The 20,212-nt window shown below is 36.6% G+C and overlaps 1 protein-coding gene and 1 pseudogene across 2 annotated transcripts in view; one reads left to right on the top strand and one right to left on the bottom strand.

Annotated features, from left to right (window-relative positions):
• The window catches only part of AK5 (adenylate kinase 5), a 205,153-nt gene that overhangs the window by 151,364 nt on the left and 33,577 nt on the right, over positions 1-20,212 (bottom strand). For both annotated transcript variants that reach the window (XM_033115574.1, XM_033115573.1), the window contains exon 6: positions 9,076-9,267. In XM_033115574.1, the coding sequence (XP_032971465.1) occupies positions 9,076-9,267 (192 nt within the window). The remainder of the gene's footprint in view (positions 1-9,075; positions 9,268-20,212) is intronic.
• Positions 14,898-17,658, top strand: LOC117026707 (40S ribosomal protein S27-like; annotated as a pseudogene).

Genomic DNA, 20,212 nt, shown 5'->3' with positions numbered 1-20,212 from the left:
CAGCTACCGCTTAATATTTCTAATTCTGTCATTCCTTTGCTCAGAGCCTTTAAAGCTTGCCGCTGCCCACACAACAACGCTTCCTCCTTCGCTTAGCACTTCTGTGCCTTCCCCAGTTTGAGTCCAGCACAGCTGTGCCCCTCCTTTCTAATTCTCACGACTCAGTCATACACCCTCCATGTCTTGTGTCTGTGTATAATGCCCTTCCTCCCCCTTTCTGAGTTCCAGCTCTCACCTGCTCCTCAAGGTCCAGCGTTTCCAGGAACGTCTTCCCCAATCGTTCCAGGAGGAGGTCACTGCCCTGCTCCTGACTCTTCCGGGCCGATTATACCTCTGTGTGTGGCACTTCCCCCTTCCTGTGCTGTGTTGTATTCGTGTCATGTGTGTTTATGCCAGTGACCACACACAAACGCTACAAAGGCAGACCTGGTCCCACATTATCCTTCTGCTCCCTACAGTCCTGACGTGGTCCCCTACATGGGGAAGTGTTATTGTCCGGCATGCAATAGGCCCTCGATAAAACTGAATGGACGGCTATACAAGGACTGTCGTAATCGGAAAGAGGAACAGTAAGACTCCAAGGACTCAAAGTACAGGGCTTTGCCTGTAGCCGAGCTGCAGCTGTGGCTTTACATTTGACTTGTAGAGCTGAGCAAGGTAAGAAGGTGATAGCTAGCCAAAAAGACAAGGCCCAAGAATTGCCATTTGTGGTAAAATTTCCTTCTTGTAATAATGTGCTCAGGTTAATCAACTGTAGGAATTATTTTAATTATTTTACACCTGTTACCTACTAAAATTATTTTTAAAAACCTCTCAGTGTAATATACTAACAGAATTAATTTTCTCACTTATTCTTTCTTGAGAAACAGATATGAAGAGATTACAGCTGAATAGAGGTGCTTATCAAACAACAAGTACCCGGAGAAAGCAGTAATGAACTTTCTCTTTAAGATCCACAGTGTGGAAGTGTCATGTTTTAATGAAGGGACATCATAGCAACCACAAGTGACGCCTCTGGGGTCAGCGTCCCGGGTCTGGGCTGAAGCTACACTCCTCTCGTTCGGGATCCTGGGCAAGGTGCACTTTCATGTGCTTTCCTTTCCTCATTTACAGAATGGAGAGAATGATAATACCAGCCTTGGGGAGATGTGAGGATTAACGACCCGCCATATGTGAAGCACTTTGAATAGAATCAAGCACTTATTAACACTCAGAATCTGTTAGCTACTGTTTTTTAAGACACCATCTATTCATAATATTTTCTTGTTATTTTCCTGACTGGCAAGCCTTACGTGCCTGTCCTTTTTCTTTTCTTTGTCGTCTTCTTTTTCTGTCACTTAATTTAACTATAGTGCCACCTCTCTTTAAAGATATCGATGAATTTCAATTAATTTGGTATTAAACATGAAAAACATTTTAGCCCAAGAACTTTACCAAAAATATTATTTTCTTACTCATGTTCCTGATAAGTTTCAGTACAACATATTAAAGTAAACTAAGACCTAATTCTAAAAGTGTGGAATGTTCGTTGACACCATTGTCAAAATTATTCTGATCACAGAGCATCTCCTGGAGAAGTGATCAGCTGAAAAATATGTGTGTGTGTGTGTGTGTGTGTGTGTGTGTGTGTACATTTTCCTGTCAGAAACTGTACAGTTGAAACCAGAGTTGATAGAAAGCTGTCAGCATGACATGACATTCAGCTGCCAACTATCTACTAACCTGTTTTATTTCTTTAAAAAAATTACAAGTAAAGACAAGCTGTCGTGAAAGCCAGTCTCACAGAAATAGTACAGGCCTCAACTAACGTATTCTTAGATAGACTTGTCAATACAGTTCTTGGAATTGGCATTTTTTAAATGTGAATCTTCCAAATGCATTCACTTGAATATGTCAATTTTATCCATAACATTTATTTCATGGTTATCATGTGAGGACCCTACTTGATACTTAAGATAATGAAAAAGTTGTTCATGGGGCTTTTTGGATTCTATTTCAAGGGTACATGGAATAATAAAGCCAACAGGAACATATTTTGCCTCCTTTTGGGGAAGAAATCATGCTCATTCTTTAAGTTCCTCCTAATTTTTCCTGTAAACACCTGAATGAAACATCACAATGGGAGTAGTGCCATCGTTGTCGGAGAACTCTTACCATCTGGCCTTGGCCATCGGGTCGCCATGTAATCAGCATCAATTTCCCACTTTGAAAGGAGTTTTATTCGCTGAGTCATTTGATTTGCTCTCTGCCCGTGGAGAATGAACAGGACTGAACCTGAGCGAGCTTTGGGTATGGCAAAGCTGTGAGTCAGGGTGCTTGCTCGTTACCAAGACAGACAGAATATCAGAATAACCTATAAATACAGTATCTGCTTATTCTCCCTGTTGTTTTGATGCTGTTTAGGATCTAGTATAATCTGCCCCAGAACTGTGGATCTTACTTTGTGATAGGTGGGTTGCCACTTTGTGAGCAAATGGCTTTATAATTTCAGAGCTTTTATTTTTCTTTCTATACAAAAGATCAGAGAATGAAACTGGCATCATAGTATTTTAGCGTTTAAAGGCCACAATAATGACAGTTTATGAGAGTAATCGGATTCATTTTTCAATTTAATTCTGGCTATTTTTAAACCAGGATTACAGCGATCTATGTTAATAGGGAAATTAAATGAGCACCACTGACTAATCCATAGAGAGGTTACCCTCCTAAAGTAAGCAACAGTACTTTTTCTAGGGCAGAGCTCTCTTGCCAGCTCCACAGTAGAATTTGGTAAATGCTTATTGCCCAGACAATGCAATTTCTTATAAGCTGCTCTTTATTCGAGTCAAAAATGGGTTTTCTCATGTGACTTCTCGGCTCTCCACATGGAGGTTTTATCAGTCTCAGGTTTGATGCCAAAAGGTACTGTCTACTTAATATAAAATACTTTGGGCAACCGAAAAACAATCCAGAGGGCCATATATCCAGGCTTACATATACACCATCGTCACCCAAGTAAATATCTTCCAGAGTATATCCACAGCCTTTCCTATTTATTAACCTTTTAAAACTCCTCCTTGACGATTCTCTGTCTTGATTACTAATTCCACCAAGTCAGGATTAGTGGGGGCTTTTGGTTACATGACAATGGATGTTTAAATAGGATGTAAGTAGTGCTGGTACTTACGGGAAATACAGCTTCACTGTTACATATTACAAGTTCATCAACCTGTTACGTATTGAGAAGCAGTAACAGAATTTTCCTCCTCATAATTTTACGAGAATGGGTTTGTTTGAGTAAACTGTTATCAAGTGTTTTCATTGCCTTTCTTGAGTTGTGTCTCAGGTGAGTTGTGGAATCCCCTGAGGGTTTATGCAGTTTAGGTTTCTTTTCCTCTTCCCTGAGCAGAGATGCTGGTGGAGATGGGAATAAGGAACCAATGGCGGCCCACTGGGAGTTTAGGGATAAGTGTACTTGCATTTTAAATGTTAGTGTTGATTTGCATGAGACTTGAAGTTAATTAACAAATTACTATTCAGCAGTTCTAAATTACCTTTCACCATTCTTGTTTGTTTTCCCTTTGGCTATGAGTATCTGGTAGACGGGAATTACATAGTTTTGGTGGTAAATTTGAAATATATAATAGGTGTATTCTCAAACTTGAAGGAAGTCATACAGGGCAAATTAAGCAAATGTAGTGTAAATGACTTATTTGGAGCTCAGGGACAATGTCTGATGACTCAATAATAGTGTGGGTTTGAGAAGGATGTGTTTTCTATGCCAGGGGTTCCCCAGCACTGATGCCAGTTTGTGAGGAAGTGCTCATTTTTCTGAAAAATGAGAAAAATAAGGCAAATATTGGGTGTTTTTCTTAAAGCCAAAAAGATTCATTTAGAGACTTTATTGAGTTATGTTATTCCTAATTTTTTTTGTGCTAAAAGTATTCCTTTTTAAACAATGGCAATTATAGATTTTTTTTTCCCTTCCCCTCAGTAAAATCAAAAAAGCCAACTAGGGAAATGACAATTAAAACAACAATGAGATACCACTACACACCTATTAGAATGGCCAAAACTCAGAGAACACTGGCAACACCAAATGCTGCCAAAGACGCGGAGCAACAGGAACTCTCTTTCATTGCTGGTGGGAATGCAAAATGGTGCAGTCACTTTGGAAGTCAGTTTGGTGGTTTCTTATAAAACTAAACATGCACTTATGTTACCATCCAGCAATCGTGCTCCTTGGTATGTATCCAAATGAACTGAAAACTTATGTCCACACAATAACCTGCACATGGGTGGATATTAATAGTATTATAGCTTTATCATAATCACCAAAACTTGGAAGCAACTGAGATGTCCTTCAGCAGGTGAATGAATAAACTGTAGTACAAACAGACAATGGAATATTATTCAGCACTAAAAAGAAATGAGCTATCAAGCTATGAAATGACATGGAGGAAACTTAAATGCATATGACTAAGTGAAAGAAGCCAATCTGAAAAGGCTACATACTGTAAGAGTATAATTCCATGACATTCTGGAGAAAGCAAAGCTATGGAGACAGTAAAAAGGTCAGTGGTTGTCAGGGTCAATGTAGGGGGGTGGGGGGAGGTGGAAAGGCAGGAAGAGGTGGAGCACAGAGGATTTTTTAGGGCAGTGAAAATATTCTGTATGATATTATAATGATGGATACATGTTATACATTCCTCCAAACCCATAGGAAGTATAACAGCAAGAGTGAACCTGAACCCTAACGTAAACTATGGATTTGGGGTAATTATGATATGTAGGTTCATCAATTGTAACAGATGCACCACTCTGGTGGGGGATGTTTTTAATGGGGGAGGTTGTGCATACTCGTATATGGGGGCAGGGAGTATATATGGGCAATCTCTATAGCTCCCTCTCAATTTGCTGTGAACCTCAAACTGCTCTAAAAATTAAAGTCAGTTTTAGGGAAAAAAGCCAACTTCATCTTAGCCCAATTAAAAAAAAAATTTTTCTGCTCCATTAAGCATTAGGAAATCACTGGTCTATGTGCCCTTGTTATATGTCAAGGTGGTTTATAATTAGTCCCTCACCAAATTTCCCAAGAAAATTGGTGTTGGTGAACAAGAAATAATCCTGATATTAATATTTTTCAGGCTATGCCTTTCCTGGCTGAAGCAATCCAGTCAGTAAATCTGGGTATTCCCTAGTAGACCTCTCAAACATCCTATGACTAAAGCTTACTTTTCATTTAAGTTAAGCTTCATTTCATTAAGCTTATCTTGCTTCCTCCTATAAAAAGTTCAGAAGAAAAACAACTATTTGCTTACTTCACACCTAAAGCTAAATATGGACTTTCACTGATTACCACCCATCTTAAGTAGAGTTTGTTCAATGTACACGTTTGTGCAACCATTTCCCTGGCAAGTTGCATGCATGTTATTCCGACTTACTAGAATATCCAATGGCACAATGCATTTTGGAAAATACCATAAATATTACATCTTACCATATTATTTTTAGGCATTTAAAAACATCCTTTCTTAAAAAAAATAAACAAAGCTACATATATATATTTTAAAGAGTTATTAAATTCACAAAGTCTTGACCTGTCTTAACTAATGCTATTTCTTCAAAAAGGGGTTCAAACTTAGTGAAGACGATAAAAAAAAAAAAAAAGCTAGTGGGTTTTTTTTTTCCACAGCTTTAAAACTAAAAATTATCACAAAACAAATATACTATCGAGGCTTTAAAAAAATCTATAAAAGAGAAATTATTGTTCGAGTTACATAGTTTCATCAAGTCCAAGTGCTCCAAAATGTTATAAGACACAGCTTACTCAGTAAGACTCAATAAGCAGCTTTCCTAGTCTCAGTATCACTCAAACAAACTTTGAAGAAAACTTCTGACACACTTTGGGAACCCACAGCATCCTAATCATTAACTAGAAGCATCAAGCTGTAAAAGACGTGATGAGCAATGACATTCAACCTTAATGGTAAGTTAAAAAAACACCATATAAGCTTGTTTGAAAAGATTCTATGAAGTCCCTAATAGAGTAGTCTTGTGACTTCATCTCATTTAATTCATACCTACACAGATGGCTCTATGTAGACAAGTACAATAAAAAAGTAAAGATGAAGTGGCCCATGTGATGGGAACCATGTAAACAAGATACAGTATTCAAGCAATAGCATGTTTTCCCTAGCTATTTTGACTAGGTTTTCTCTTCAGTCAAACTAGTTCTTTTATAGCAAACAAACAAACCCTAGTTTTTTTCTTTAGTCAAATTTATCAACAGATAGAGAATGATGAAGTAAAAAAGAAAAAACAATGTGGTGACATCTGTTGAAATTCAACTACATTATTCAGTCACTATATGCCTTAATGACATGGATGATTAGAAGTTAAGGAAAAGACTGGCACAATTTTATAACTGATTAATAGACACGTTTAAAGGAAAAAATGAATGTGGCATGAAGTTTTTAAAACCTAACTTCTTCACTTTGGATTCCTTCAATAATCTAAGGGAGAAAAAGCAACAGAGTACCCTCAAAGAGCACAGAACTGTTACTGGTAAGTATGGGTTCCAAAAGATGGGCCTTAGAGGGAGAAGAAGAGAGGAAGAAAAAAAAAATTATAAAGTAAATATTAATTATTTAAATTGCACAGCATTCCAGGCATTGTTGTAAGTACTTAATATCCATTTACTCCTCACAATTACCGTGAGGTAGGATCAACGATTACACACATTTTACAGGTCAGGCATCTGAGTCACAGAAAAGCTAAGTGAGCTGCAGAAGGTCACACAGGTGCAGGTGGTGAAGCTGGACTCTGAACCAGACAATGTGGCTCCCTGGTGCATTTTAAACACGTCCTCTGAATTGCCACCGTCTGCCATGTTACATGCGTTCTCTCATCTCACCCGTGTAACAACATTACCCGGCAAGTAACTATATCTCCAATTATGGATGAAGATCAAGTTATAGGGCATCATGAATTTATTAAATGGCAGTGGAGCTGAAATTCCAAGTGAGAGATTTCAGATTCCAAAGCCCTAGAGAAGAGGAGCATCAAGATGACATTTCTCAACTGGACTGAAGGAGGATGTGAGTGAGCTCTGTGGTCCTTAAGAAGAAGCAAAAGAAAAAAACTACAGAGAAAAGGAAATATCTGTGTTTGATCTATTAACCCTCAGATTTTTATTAAAATCTTTAAATGCTTGTGATTAATAAGGATAATGATTTGTATTATTTAACTCATCTTTACAAGCAGAAATACTACCAAACATATTTTAATTGTAAGAGTGAACAATGATCCAGGTTTTGAAGGAGGACATGTGGTTTCAGGATGCAACACTTGCTCCTTTGTCAGACTAAATTTTCAAATTATATTCCCCAGAGCTTAGCCTGTGTTTGTGCTCACCACTTTTCAAAAGGTGACTTTCCAAGGCAAGTCTTCTCCAGATAATTAGAAGCGTTTATCTTAAAGCTCATTTGGTTTTAGCAGTGAGGTGACACACTGTCATCCACATTGTTACCGACTCCCTCAATTAGAGGCAACAGCGTTTCACTTCCATGCAAAATATTAGTAAATTAACAATCCCCACTCTGCATTCATTGGGGAAATCTGCTCTGCTTGTGATGATGAACGTGACAAGCAGGGAGTAAGCAGAGATGCTCCAGTAACACCTTTAAGCCTTGCAAACATCAATTAAAACTCTGGCTCTGCACCTTCTCGTTGGAGGTTTGGTCTGTTGGGTAAATTTATTTATTTTTAAGACACAATGAGGAGTCAGCATTGGTAATTTGCAAGAGAAACAAGCAGTAATCCCAACACAAAACAGCCACAGAAACAGGCACCCTGATTTTTCTGGAAGCTTTCCCGTTAATCAATATCTCTTTATACCATAAAATGAACTGTGGCATTGTGAATAATTTTCAGAGCAGATTTACAGTTGTCTGACATGACAACTTTGACTCAAAGAGCAAATTCTAATAAATACTTCTTTATAGTGCTAAAAAAGACTGCAAAGAGATTACCATTCAAATGTCGTGACATTCTCTTTCAGATCTAAGGGCATCTTAGTCTAAGAGATTGTTAACGCAGTGATTGTTAGGTCATAGGAGCTCTGTGGGTGGGCTTCAGTAGATTTACCTAAAATTTGTGAAAAACGTGTATTTTATTGGGATAAGCATGGTCATTTTTATCAGATTCTCTACGGAAGCTTGTAACCCATTTGACAAGAAACTCCGGTCTGGTGAAAAGGACTGAGGGGAGAGATCTGCTGAGGTCTGCCTCCATCTGACAGTCATGGAGTTGTCCCAGTTTTGGTGTCCTTTGTAAAATGCTGTCTTCAGGTGGCCTATGTTCCGCTTTATTGCCTGTGTTTTAGTCAATGATGTTTGTAGGGATCATAAATTTAGCTGAATTTTTACCTCTCACTTCCTATATGCTAATAATTATATTAACTAATGATTCAGCCTCATCCTTCATTGACACATTGAGTATTATTAACCACAAAACAAATGAAATATTTATGAAAATACTAATATTTGCATTGTGTCAAGAGGAAAGATCAACACCTTCGATTCTGAGACAATATCACTTCTTCATGACAAGTCAAACCCTTAGGAAAACTTTTTTATGCCATCAGACTCTCATTTCTTTATGTGGTACAGTATGATAAAGCCTAACTTAGCAATTTAAGTCTAATATAGCACTACGTCAACTGTGTTTTTAAGTTTATCAATTTTATTAGATTTCCAAAGACAGAAGAGTTGAGAAACTGGGCAAGTATTGCTTAAAATTATACAAATAATTATTTCAAAATCCTCTTTTTTTTTTTTTTTTAATTTGGGAGCTACGGAATTCTAGCCAAGGTTAAAAATTATCTTTTGTAAAATCAAACTAAAATGAAAGTATTTTTTAAAAATCATGATGGCTTAATAAAGGCAAATCAGGTCAAAATTATCAGTTTTTTCGTTGAATCTGCACCCAAGAAAAGCACTTTTTTAATGTAAAGATTTCTAACCGAGAAAAAGGCTAATGAGAGATCTGAAAGATCACTCTTGTACTAGAGATATAAAACTATAGCTAACTTACGGTCATGATGAGCCCTCTTTCTTGGAAGTATTTAACCAGTGGAGCAGCATTCTGTTTGAAGTTCATTAGTCTCCTCTGGGTGGCTTTCAGATTGTCATCAGGGCGCCCCTGTTGCTCTGCACGCTTCAGTAATCTTTCTTTGAGCCTCTGATTGGCGCAAGCCAGGAACACCACCAAATCGGGAGTACAGATCTGTGGAGAGCATCAAACAAGTAGACAGGCATTCAACGTACCAACCAATGCAAACGCAGGCAGCAGCATTCGTCTCTTTTGGTTCTGTTGCAGCTGCCATACTTCTGTGTTTTTCCCCAGCACATTTCCAGGGCTATCGCTCTACACAATGCTAGGAGGAGCCATTGCCCTTACAGTCCATGGCATACCCCAACCCACACAGCCATCCATATACAGTGACCCTATTTATTTCAGCAAATAGTTTTTGTTTATGCTCAAATATGTGTCCTGGTTGAATTAAGAATAATATAGGCCAAACTTTGCCAAATGTGACCTGATTTTAGAGGACTATTGGGCCACAGAGGTTGTTGACAGTAAATAAGTACTGCTGCCATTACTATGATTTGATGTCCTTTTAAAACTATCTACTGTATGCTAGGCCCAATGCTAAGTTATTTCCTATGATATTGCTAAACTTCACAGTAGTCTGCCAGGTAAATATTACCTCTATTTTACAGATGAGTAAACTGAGGCTCTGAGAAATTAAGTACTTGTCTGAGGCCATATGGTCAGTAAGGTCAAAGTTGATATTTGAACATAGGTCTCTCTGGAGTAAGGCCTGTGTTCCTTCCACTATTACAAAGCACTAAATGGCCCAAAAACCTTTGTGAATTTCTGAAAATACCAAGAATGACATGGAAAGAACCTGTGAAATAGCAGTTTTTATTTAACTCAGTTAGAACTACTATTGCATGTAAAAGGTAACATGGTCATATACAGTGAATGGGGCTTCTTGTTGAAGATGGGAAAAAGACATGAAAGGCAGTTTTGCATAGGGGTTTAAAGCAATAATCTCCACAATTTTTTACTGCATCCTCACATTAGTAAATTATTTGAGTATACACCCCAATAAATACATACTTATTAATTTATAAATTATGCATGTATGTATGATATGCATGCATTACCACACTAACATAGAGTACCTGTTGTAAAATACAGTCATCAAAATACAGTCATCCCAATCCTGCAGGGGATTGGTTCCCGGACACCCACAATACCAAAATCCACGGGTGCTCAAGTTCTCATACAAAATAGTGTTGTATTTGCATGTAACCTAAGCACATCCTCCCCTACACTTTAAATCACTCCTAGATTACTTGTAATACCTAATACAGTATAAATACCATATAAATAGTTGACATACTGGATTGTTTAAGGAATAAGAACAAGGAAAATAGTTCATGTACAGACATGTTCAATACAGATGCAACCAGCGTAGCTCTAACTACAGAATACACATCGACAATAATGTAACATTTAAAAAAGAATACTTTTCATCTGTGGTTGGTTGAATCCGTAGATGTGGGACATGTGAATACAGAGGGCTAAGTATGTACAAAAATACATTTTAAAAAGCATGAGTTATAATAATCTTAATTTTTATAATTTCTTCTCACATCACAGCAGTTTGCCTTGTGCCCTCTGAATAGCACTGGTTAGAAAATGGACTCTGGAGACTGGAAATACGGATTCCAGTTTTTGCTCTTGGACATACCAGCTGAACAATGGGCACATAATATAACTTTGCTAAACCTCCCTGTCCTCCCCCTGTTAATAGTGATACACAAACCTACCTCCCTGAGTTATTATGAAAATTAAATAAGATAATGTATGTAAAATACACGGCACAAGCTTGATCCATGTGCTCAATAAATTTTAGCTACATTTATTATCACTTGATTTTCAAGAGTCTATGTTGCCCTAGTTCTCCTTTAACTTTTTAATTTTATTTTATGTTATTTTATTTTATTTTTTGTTTGTCTCCATTTTTTTCTCCTCAAACCTACAAGGGGGGCTGTCCCCCGAGGCTTAGGTAATGTTTTTTTTCCCCCCCTCCTCACTCTCATTCTCTTCTCATTCTCTCAGTGCCCTTCCACTCTTCTGGTTTCAACCACTACCCTTTGTTGATGGATTCCAAATCTACATTTTCAGCACTGACTTTCAACAGCGCTTAAATCCTATATTGCCAAATGCCTATAATGACAGCTCTACCTACCTGTAAGTCTTAATGTTTTATTTGTGAGTCAGCAAGGCCAAAATAAATCCGAGCCCATTTTTACCTAAATGAAATTCCCATATTGTTTATTTATTTTTATGGCAGCAACACTACGTTCCTAAATCTCTGAGCTAGAAGCCTTAGTATCATTTCTAGCCCTTACTTATCACAACTTCAGTCTCTATTACCATTGCCTATGGATTTTGCCATTCAGACTTCTTTTGCCCCTTTTCCACTGCGTGTGTCACAGGCACATACTACTTACTACATAGCATAAGTACGTAAGAGCATGAATTTTAGGATCAGATTGTTGTGAATTTGAATCTAGAATCTGCCATCTGTTAGTTGTTTGTCCTTGGGCAAATGATTCAATTTCTCTGAACCTCAGTTTTCTCAAGTGTAAAATAGGGGAAAAACTCCCCATCTCCGTAGCTTAGTAATTCCCAATTTAAAAAAAATGTTCTAAATAACTTTTGAGAAATCTCAACAGTTTAGAAAATCACTTTGTAATTTGTGTGTGATATATGATATAGATATTATCCGAAGTTAAGACTTTTTTCAAATATTATATTATAAAATTCACACTTACTAAAATCTTTGGTAGCATTTAGCCTTACCCAATATAACAAATATATCCTTTTCAACTGACTTTAAATAAATTATATAAGGGAGGAGACAAATAAATTAAAATGACATTATATTGTGCTTGGTTTGGTCATAATGTACATTAAAAGATGGAAAACCCCTGAACTCCTAACTCTGTACTGAATGCAGATAAAAACGCATTTGGAAATTCTTGTAGTTTGCATTTTAAAAAATTAAATGGTTCAGGTTAATATATTTTATATTTCGTTTCAGACCTCAATGTAAGTGTTTCTTTCTACATAACACAATGATACACTTATATATGTAATCATGACTATATTTTGTCTTTTACTATTGGCTTTTGAAATACTAGAGACAGCTTGAAAGACATATGAGATTTTTTTGTTTACACTTTGAATAAAATTGGATTTGTTTATTCATCTTTTTAAATCAATCGACCTTTTAAAAAAGCAGTTTTAGGTTTACAGAAAGCTTGAGTGGAATATCTAAGATTTTTGATCAACGAATGCACCTTTAGGTCTGATAAAGATGACTTTAGAAGGGTATCTGCAAAGTTGCTCAGTTTGCTAATTGTGACTAACTTGCTGTCTTTCCTTGGTATAAATTAAACAATAGATAACTAGGAATAAAAATATTAAAAATGTAGAAGAGACCAGACCACGTTGGCAGCTAGGGACAGCCAGCTGATTGATCAACAGAGTGACAGCTGCCACAAGCATGCCCATCCTAATAACCACCACAGGGCCTTAAGTTCTCCCGACAGAGCTCCATTTTAAAGGACAAATATTTAAATTGTCTGCTCTTTCCCCAAACTGTAAAATAGAAGCAGACATTATTCAGTTCCAAAAGGTGTGAAGCCCCTAGAAAGTTTTCATGAAATTCACTTGTGAAATGTTGAAAAGTCTCAACAAACAAAGTGAATCCTTGGCACACCTTTTCTCAGCTTATGTTCTCAAAATATGTTTGCTGATTGAATAATTGAGAAAATACATAAATAAATAAGAATAAAAGCTGAGATATTGCTTTCGTCCTCATGGAAGTAAACTTCCCAACTGCTGTTATTGTTCCTCCCAGCGAATCAGCTAAACCAACCTTTTTTCCCTTTTCACTGTATAGACAAATCAATATTCTTCTATCCATTTTCATAAAGTCCCTAGCTGAGTGTTTACTCTGTGAAAAAGAACTTGTGATTGCCTTTGGTAAGCAACGTTGTGTTGATTCGCTGTGTCAGAATGCAAAGTGAGCTTATTTTAATACTCCGCGTTCTTAACTGTCAGCACTTTTGACTGCCCTACTCTTTATGAAGATGTGTTAGAAGGCCTATACTCCATAATTCAGATCACACTGTCAGAAACCAGGAAGCAAAGTTCTAAAGAGAGATGGGGGTGGGGAAGAAGAGAGATCACAGCGGGAACAAAAAACTGGAATCACAGAAACTAAGAGACGGAAAAAAAAGTTGGAGGTTATATAACCTAAATGAATGCCAAACCTGTAATCTTCTCCACAATCTCTTGACAAGTGATTTTTAAGTTTGAACCTTTAAACTTGAATGTTCTTGTGAACATTTGTTGTGATGGGTACTTGTTCCTTAAAAGGCAGCACCTTTTATTACTGGATGAGTCTAATAATTGGGAATTTTGTTCTAATGCTGGGCTAAAATTTGCTTCCTTATTCTGCCTAAAGGGAAAATGTAAAATAAATTATTTCTTTCACCCCTCAAATACTTATTGAACATACATCACTATCACAGAGGCTAGATCATAAAAAGAAAAAAGAATAGATAACTCGACTTCATTATCATTTAAAATGGAGATAATTTCTGGGCAGAGCTTTTAACAGACTATGGGACTGAGGGACAAACACTGTAATACGGAGTCCACCAAGGAGGAAATCTAGAAAATACTATTGCTGTCCCCTAGGCTTTTGGTTTGAATTCTAAAGAGCTATACCATTGGAGTATATGTGAACCAGCCCTCATAGAACTAAATCCCATTTAGAATCATCCCAAATCTTCACTATACTATGGTGATTAAATGTGTTTAACAGCAGTTGTCCCTTGGCATGTTACCTCCTGATTCTGAAAAGAGAATTAGTGAACTAAAAGGTCAGAAGAAAATATCCAGAATGAAGTAAAGGAGAGGAAGGGGCAGGGAAAAGTACAGAAAAGAACAAAAGAGACATATGAGACAATGGTTGGAAAGTCACAGAAGAAGAGTGAAAAATGAAGAAGCATTGTTTGAAAATATAATAGCTAAGAATTTTCCAAACTCACAAACAATGTCAAGTCCCAGATTCAAGAAGGAATATAAAAACCAAGAACAAACAGAAACCTCAGATCTAAGCCCATCATTGTAAAACTGTTGAAAGTCTAAACAGACAAATTCTTTAAAAAAAGAAAAAAGGAAATGAAAGATTACTTTCAGAGGAACAATAAGACAGATAGCTACATTTTCAAAAGAAATAACGACAACCAGAAAACAATGAAACAATATCTTTGAAGTGCTGATACAAAATAACTACCAACCTAGGTTTCTAGATCCAGGAAAAATCTTTCAAAATGAAAAGTAAATACAGACATTTTCAAACAAACGAAAACTGAGAGAATTTGTGAGTAAGAATTCTACACTAATATAAATATCCAAGAATATTCTTTAGGTAGAAGAAAAACGATCCAAGATAGCAAGTTGACCCAGGGGAATGAATGAAGGGCAATGAAATGATAAATATGTGGGTAAATCTAAATAAATATTGATCATGTAAAAAGAGTACTGCAAGTATTTTGTGGTATTTAATAATAAAGATTAGTTATGAGGCAGGTAAATTAAGTTCAGTTGTTCTAAGGTCTTGTTCAGGAAGTGGTAAAAGTGTTGATTTCTATGAGTCGTTCATAAATTAGCGATGCATGGCATAGGCCCTACCTAGCATGGTAGTCAGCAAACTTCTTCTATCAAGCGCCAGATAGCAAAGATTTTAGGCTTTGCAGGCCATGTGGTCTAGTAGCATGAAAACAGCCATAGACAGGAAAGCAAGAGTGGGAGACTGGGGTGAATGCAGAGGAGGAGGGCAAGCCAAAGCCAAGGTGCAGGGGCGAGGTAGTCACTGCGACACGACACTGGGACTCTGGGCCTTTATTACTGATCCAAGCAGCCAACTCAAAATGGTAAAAAAAAGAAAAATTAGATCTTTTTAGGTCTACTAAAAAAGTGGAAGGATGGAAAGATAAAGAGCAGAAATTGATAAAATATAAAATAAAGATACTATAGCTAAGGGGTGGGTTTTTTAAAAAGACTCACAAAATTGATTCTCCCTGGTAAAACTAATCAAGAAAAAGAGAAAAGGCACAAATAAATACTGAGATTAAAAAGGAACAGCGATTGAGATGATAAAAGAGGATATTAAGAATAACTTCATGAAAACAAGTTGGAAAGCTTCTATGAAATGCACAAATTTCTAGAAAAACACAACTCTCCAATATTGACAAAAGAATTAAACAGAGAATCAGAATGCTTCTATATTTATGAAAGATATTAAATCCATAATTCAAAACTCTCACACAAAGAAAACTCCAGACCCTGCTGGCTTCACCAGATGCCAATCTAACAGAAACCCTTACATTAAATATAAAAGGAGGGAATGCTTCCCAATTCGTTGTAGGATGCCAGCATTATCTTGTGTCCAAAGCTTATCAAGGACATTAGAAAAAAGAAAAATTATAGGCCAATCGCACTCACGAACATAAATGTAAAATTCTAAGTAAAATATTAGTAAATGAACTCATCAACATATAAAAAGGATTATGTATGTCATGACCAATTTGGGCTTATTTCATGAATGAAAAATTGGATTACCTTTCAAAATCCAGCACTGTAATTTACCAAACTAACAGAATACTAGGGAAAAATCATATAACCATCTTAATAATTAAATAAATATGGAAAAAGCATTTGGTAAAACAATATTCATTCTTGATAAATACTCTTATCAAACTAGAAATTCAAGAAAACATCTGTAATCTGATAAAGAACAAATACATAAAATTTATAGCAAGCATCATACTTAATTGGGAAATGCTGAAACTTTCCCTCTGAGATGAGATAAAGATGCCTAGTGTCACTACTTCTGGTTAACAATGTCATGAAGATTTTTAGATAGTACAATAAGAGATAAAAAAGAACTAAAACATACGGTTGGAAATAAAGAACTACGAAGTCATTTTAGACAATATGATTTTACTCATAACATATCCAAAAGAATTTAAAAACCATTAGAATAAATGTGCAAATTAAACATACTCTCTGCTTACAAGGGCAGTGTACCAAAATCAATTTTATTTCTATAAGCTAGCAATAAACAATTTTAAAATGAAACAAAAATGCTACTTAAATAACCAAATGAAAAACAAATCACTTAATTACCTAGGGGACTATCTAATGAAAAATGGTATAAAAATACCACACAGACCTTGACATAAATTAAAGATTTAAATAAATGAGGCATATGCCATATTCATGAATGGAACACTTAATATCATGAAATATGTCAATTTTTCCTAAATTGATCTCTAAATTCCTCATAATCCCTAAATTCCAGCAGTCTCTCTCTCTCTCTCTCTTTCTTTCTCTCTCTCTCTCTCTGTGCGCGTGTGTGTGTGTGAATTGAAAAGTTGACACTGAAATTTATTTGGAAATGCAGAGGACCAAGAGTAGCCAAGGCAATCTTCAAGATAATTTTGAGGAAAAGAATAAACTGATAAAACTTACTGTCAGATGATGGGACTTATTACAAATCTACAGTAATTAGACTGTGTGGTATAGGTTCTAAGGAAGACTAGAAACCATTTGTAACAGAGAGAGAACCCAGAAACAGATCTACTGCCCAAATATATGAGCATATGGTTTACAACAAAGGTGGCTCTGCAATGCAGTGGGAAAAGCAGACTTTTCAGTACATGGTACTGGAACAATTTGATTTTCATATGGAAAACAGTGACTGTTGACTCCCGACATATTGTATTATATGATATGCAAAGTCATTCCAAAAGGATTTTCAGATCTACATGTGAAAAGTAAAATGATAAAGATTTTAGAATATAACATACAAGACAATAGCTTCTAGACCTTTGGGTAGACAGAATTTCTTAAATAGGACCCTACCCACAATGAAAAGTTTGGTAAATTTAAAGTTTGGCTTTAATTTTTTAAAAAATTATGTGTTAAAATACACTATTAAGAGAATGAAAATGCCAGCTACACAGTGGGAGGAGAGATTTGCAACCCATATAACCAATACTGGGCTTGTTTTGAAAATACAGAAAGAATTCCTAAACATCGTTAAAAACAAACAAACAGAAAGCATAATAGAAAAATGGGCAAGAGACTTGAACCAGCATTTTCATAAAAGAGGATATCCAAATGACAAATGGATTGAAAAGGTGCCCACTCATTAATAATCCAGGAAACGCAAATTGGACCTACATAGCCACCAGAATGACTAAAATTAAAAATACCAGAGATCTGCTCAGGCTGGGCTTGTGAAAAGATCAACATACCTTTGGCTAGAGGTTTACTACATCCATCCTCGGAAGAAGAAAAGAAAAAAGCATAAAAAGAAACAGCTAATTCAAAGTCTAAATTCTTTCTTATTTTATGGATGTAAAATGTCCAGGTTGTTCAACAGTGTTGTGCCAACTGACAGGAGGAAAGACCAGACTCACAGAAGGGTGTTCATTTAGAAGGAGGCCACACTAATGATCCATACAACTTCCTGAATTTCTTATAGCACAGGAAGCCTTATCCATTCACTAATTCTAGTTAATCTGCCAAGATAATGTAATTTCATTTAATTTTGTAAGTACACAACAGTGATCTCTCCTATTTTGGTGTCAGTTTTTCAATAAAGTTTTAATTATGGGCAAAAATAAATACTAATAATGCCAAATGTTAACAAGAATATACAGCAACGGGAGCAAGTTTGTGATAACTCCTCAAACAGCACACTCGTACCTAGTCTGTGCTAGATTCGATTCTATGCTCCCAGGACTAGGAATGAGCCTACATCAGGTATGTTCTTGCTCCAACAGAGCTTATGCCTAATTGGCAGAGACAAGCTTTAATCAAAGAATTTCACAAGTAAAAATAAAATTGTAACTGTGGTAAGTGCCACAAGATAAAAATGGAGTAGATGTTACTATGAGAACGTATGATAGGGAGACCAACCTTATCACGGAGTTCATGGAAGGCTCCTATGAAGATCTGACAATTGAGCTGAGATCTGAAGATGATGAAGGATTAACTAAAGAAAGAAGGGAAGGGAAGAGTGGTCCTCCAAGAGAACACAAATTCATAAAGAAGAGCAGGCATGTGGCCTAAGAGAAATGCAACATCCAAATTTTATGTAAAGTATGCAATTTACAAGATGAGAATCTTTTAGACATCAGCCTTCTAGAGAGGACATAATCTAATCAGGTAGATATTTTTTTCTCCCCAGGATGGGTCAAGCAATTAATGTCTTGATGGGGGATTTTCCAAATAAAGTTTAATGTTTACCAGTGGAAGATTCTAGACACTGGAGCAGATGAATTGGGACCCTGGCAAAAATGAAGTTCTGTTATCTTTTTTTTGGGGGGGGGGTCTACTCTCTTTTCCCAGTTCATATGTATGGGCTCTGCAATCCCTGTGCCTGCTTGGTTATAAACTCCACGACCTGAGCTTTAAGACCCTTGGGTTTATTGAAAAGGATAAAAAGTAGGAGAATTTTAATCGCTAAGGAAAGCAAGTTCAGGACTCCTCTTCCATTGTTCCTCATCTCGCCCTCTTCACTTTGAGGAGAAAAAGTGTGGCTAAAGTTGGTCAGAGCAAGACTTTTCGCAGCGCTACAATACTAGCGAGGGGTGTGTTTCCTCTCACCTAGGATCCTCTTTCATTTCCAAGGGTCTGGAGAAGTGACATCCATTTCTCTTTCTCTCTGATTCTCATCTTTCTTTTTGAACGTGCTGCTTTCTGTGCAGCTGGTGAGATCTGCTGGACTGAATTGTCAGAAGGCCTGCACTGAGCAGCTCTAAGAACCGGCACAACTTATGGTTTTCTGGCTCTCCTCCCTGTCTTCTCCTTCATGGGCATTCTCTGGATTGACGTTTCTGTGACAACAGTGGTTACAATCTGAGAGTTGGGGGTGAGATTAGGGTTGGAGGAGGTCTTCTGGCCTGCTTGATCCTGGGCTCTAGTCTTCCGGTAGCCTGGATAGCAGGAATTCTCCACGTGGTTCAGGGAGTAGTCTTGAGACAAAGTCTCACAGTAAAAGACTTTTTGTTGTTGTCGTCCCTGTATGCATTGATTTAACGATCATGATGGAGGACTGACAGACTGAGGATAGGATTTGTTCTTCCTCAAAATTTTCACCTCCCATGTTTCCAGTGATCGGTAGGTACTGGGGATGAGGCCCTGATTAGAAAGCAGAAGAAGACACTTTCCCTGACCTTATGGAGCTCATAGTCTGGTAGTTGAGTGAAGAAATAATTATAATACAATATCATTAGCACAATGTCTAAGAAAACATGGGAATAAAGAAGAGGCCACTTCCATATGGCAATTCTTATACTACCTGATGTCAGTTAACCATATTCTCCATAAGTCTTCTCTTCTCCAAGACAAATACCACCCCCCTCTCTATTATTATTACAATTACATGAAATACACGAATTAAATGAAATCTCTTTTGCTAAAGGCAAATTCTGATAACAACGTGAAGGAGACTACAGCTATGTTACTGAAAGAGTGTTCCTTGCATTAGGGGTCCTAATGTGGGCACATCCTGGAAGCTTGTTAGATGTACAAATTCATAAGCTCCACTCTGTTCTGCTGAATCAGAATCTCCGGAGATGGGCCTCAGGAAGCTGTGTTTTAACCTCTGCGTTATATTATAAGAAATCCTATATATATATAGAAATCAGTGCTCAAAACAGGAGCTTATTGAACAGGAGCTTTATTTTAATAGTAAAATAATGACAACAAAACCCTGAAGTACAGCAATATGATTAAGTACAAAAATGAAAGAAACTAACAGGGAAACAACTAACATGTGAAATCTTATTTTTATAGTTTGGGAATTTCTTGTTCAAAAGGTATATTCTATCAATTTCCATGATCCTGTGTTGATCTCCTGTAGTTCAAAATGCACACTGTTTCTTTTACTTTAGTTAAGTAGTTACCTAGGTTATTTTGTCTTTCACAATTTGTCACAAGCCAAATTAATCATATCTGCTGAACAGAGTGTATCATTAATGGTTTCAAAAAACTATCAGAT

The sequence above is a fragment of the Rhinolophus ferrumequinum genome, chromosome 9 (genome assembly GCF_004115265.2).
Source record: "Rhinolophus ferrumequinum isolate MPI-CBG mRhiFer1 chromosome 9, mRhiFer1_v1.p, whole genome shotgun sequence".
Classification (NCBI taxonomy): Eukaryota; Metazoa; Chordata; class Mammalia; order Chiroptera; family Rhinolophidae; genus Rhinolophus; species Rhinolophus ferrumequinum.
Note: the sequence above shows the minus strand (reverse complement) of the source record. Positions and strands in the feature narration are given on the sequence as shown.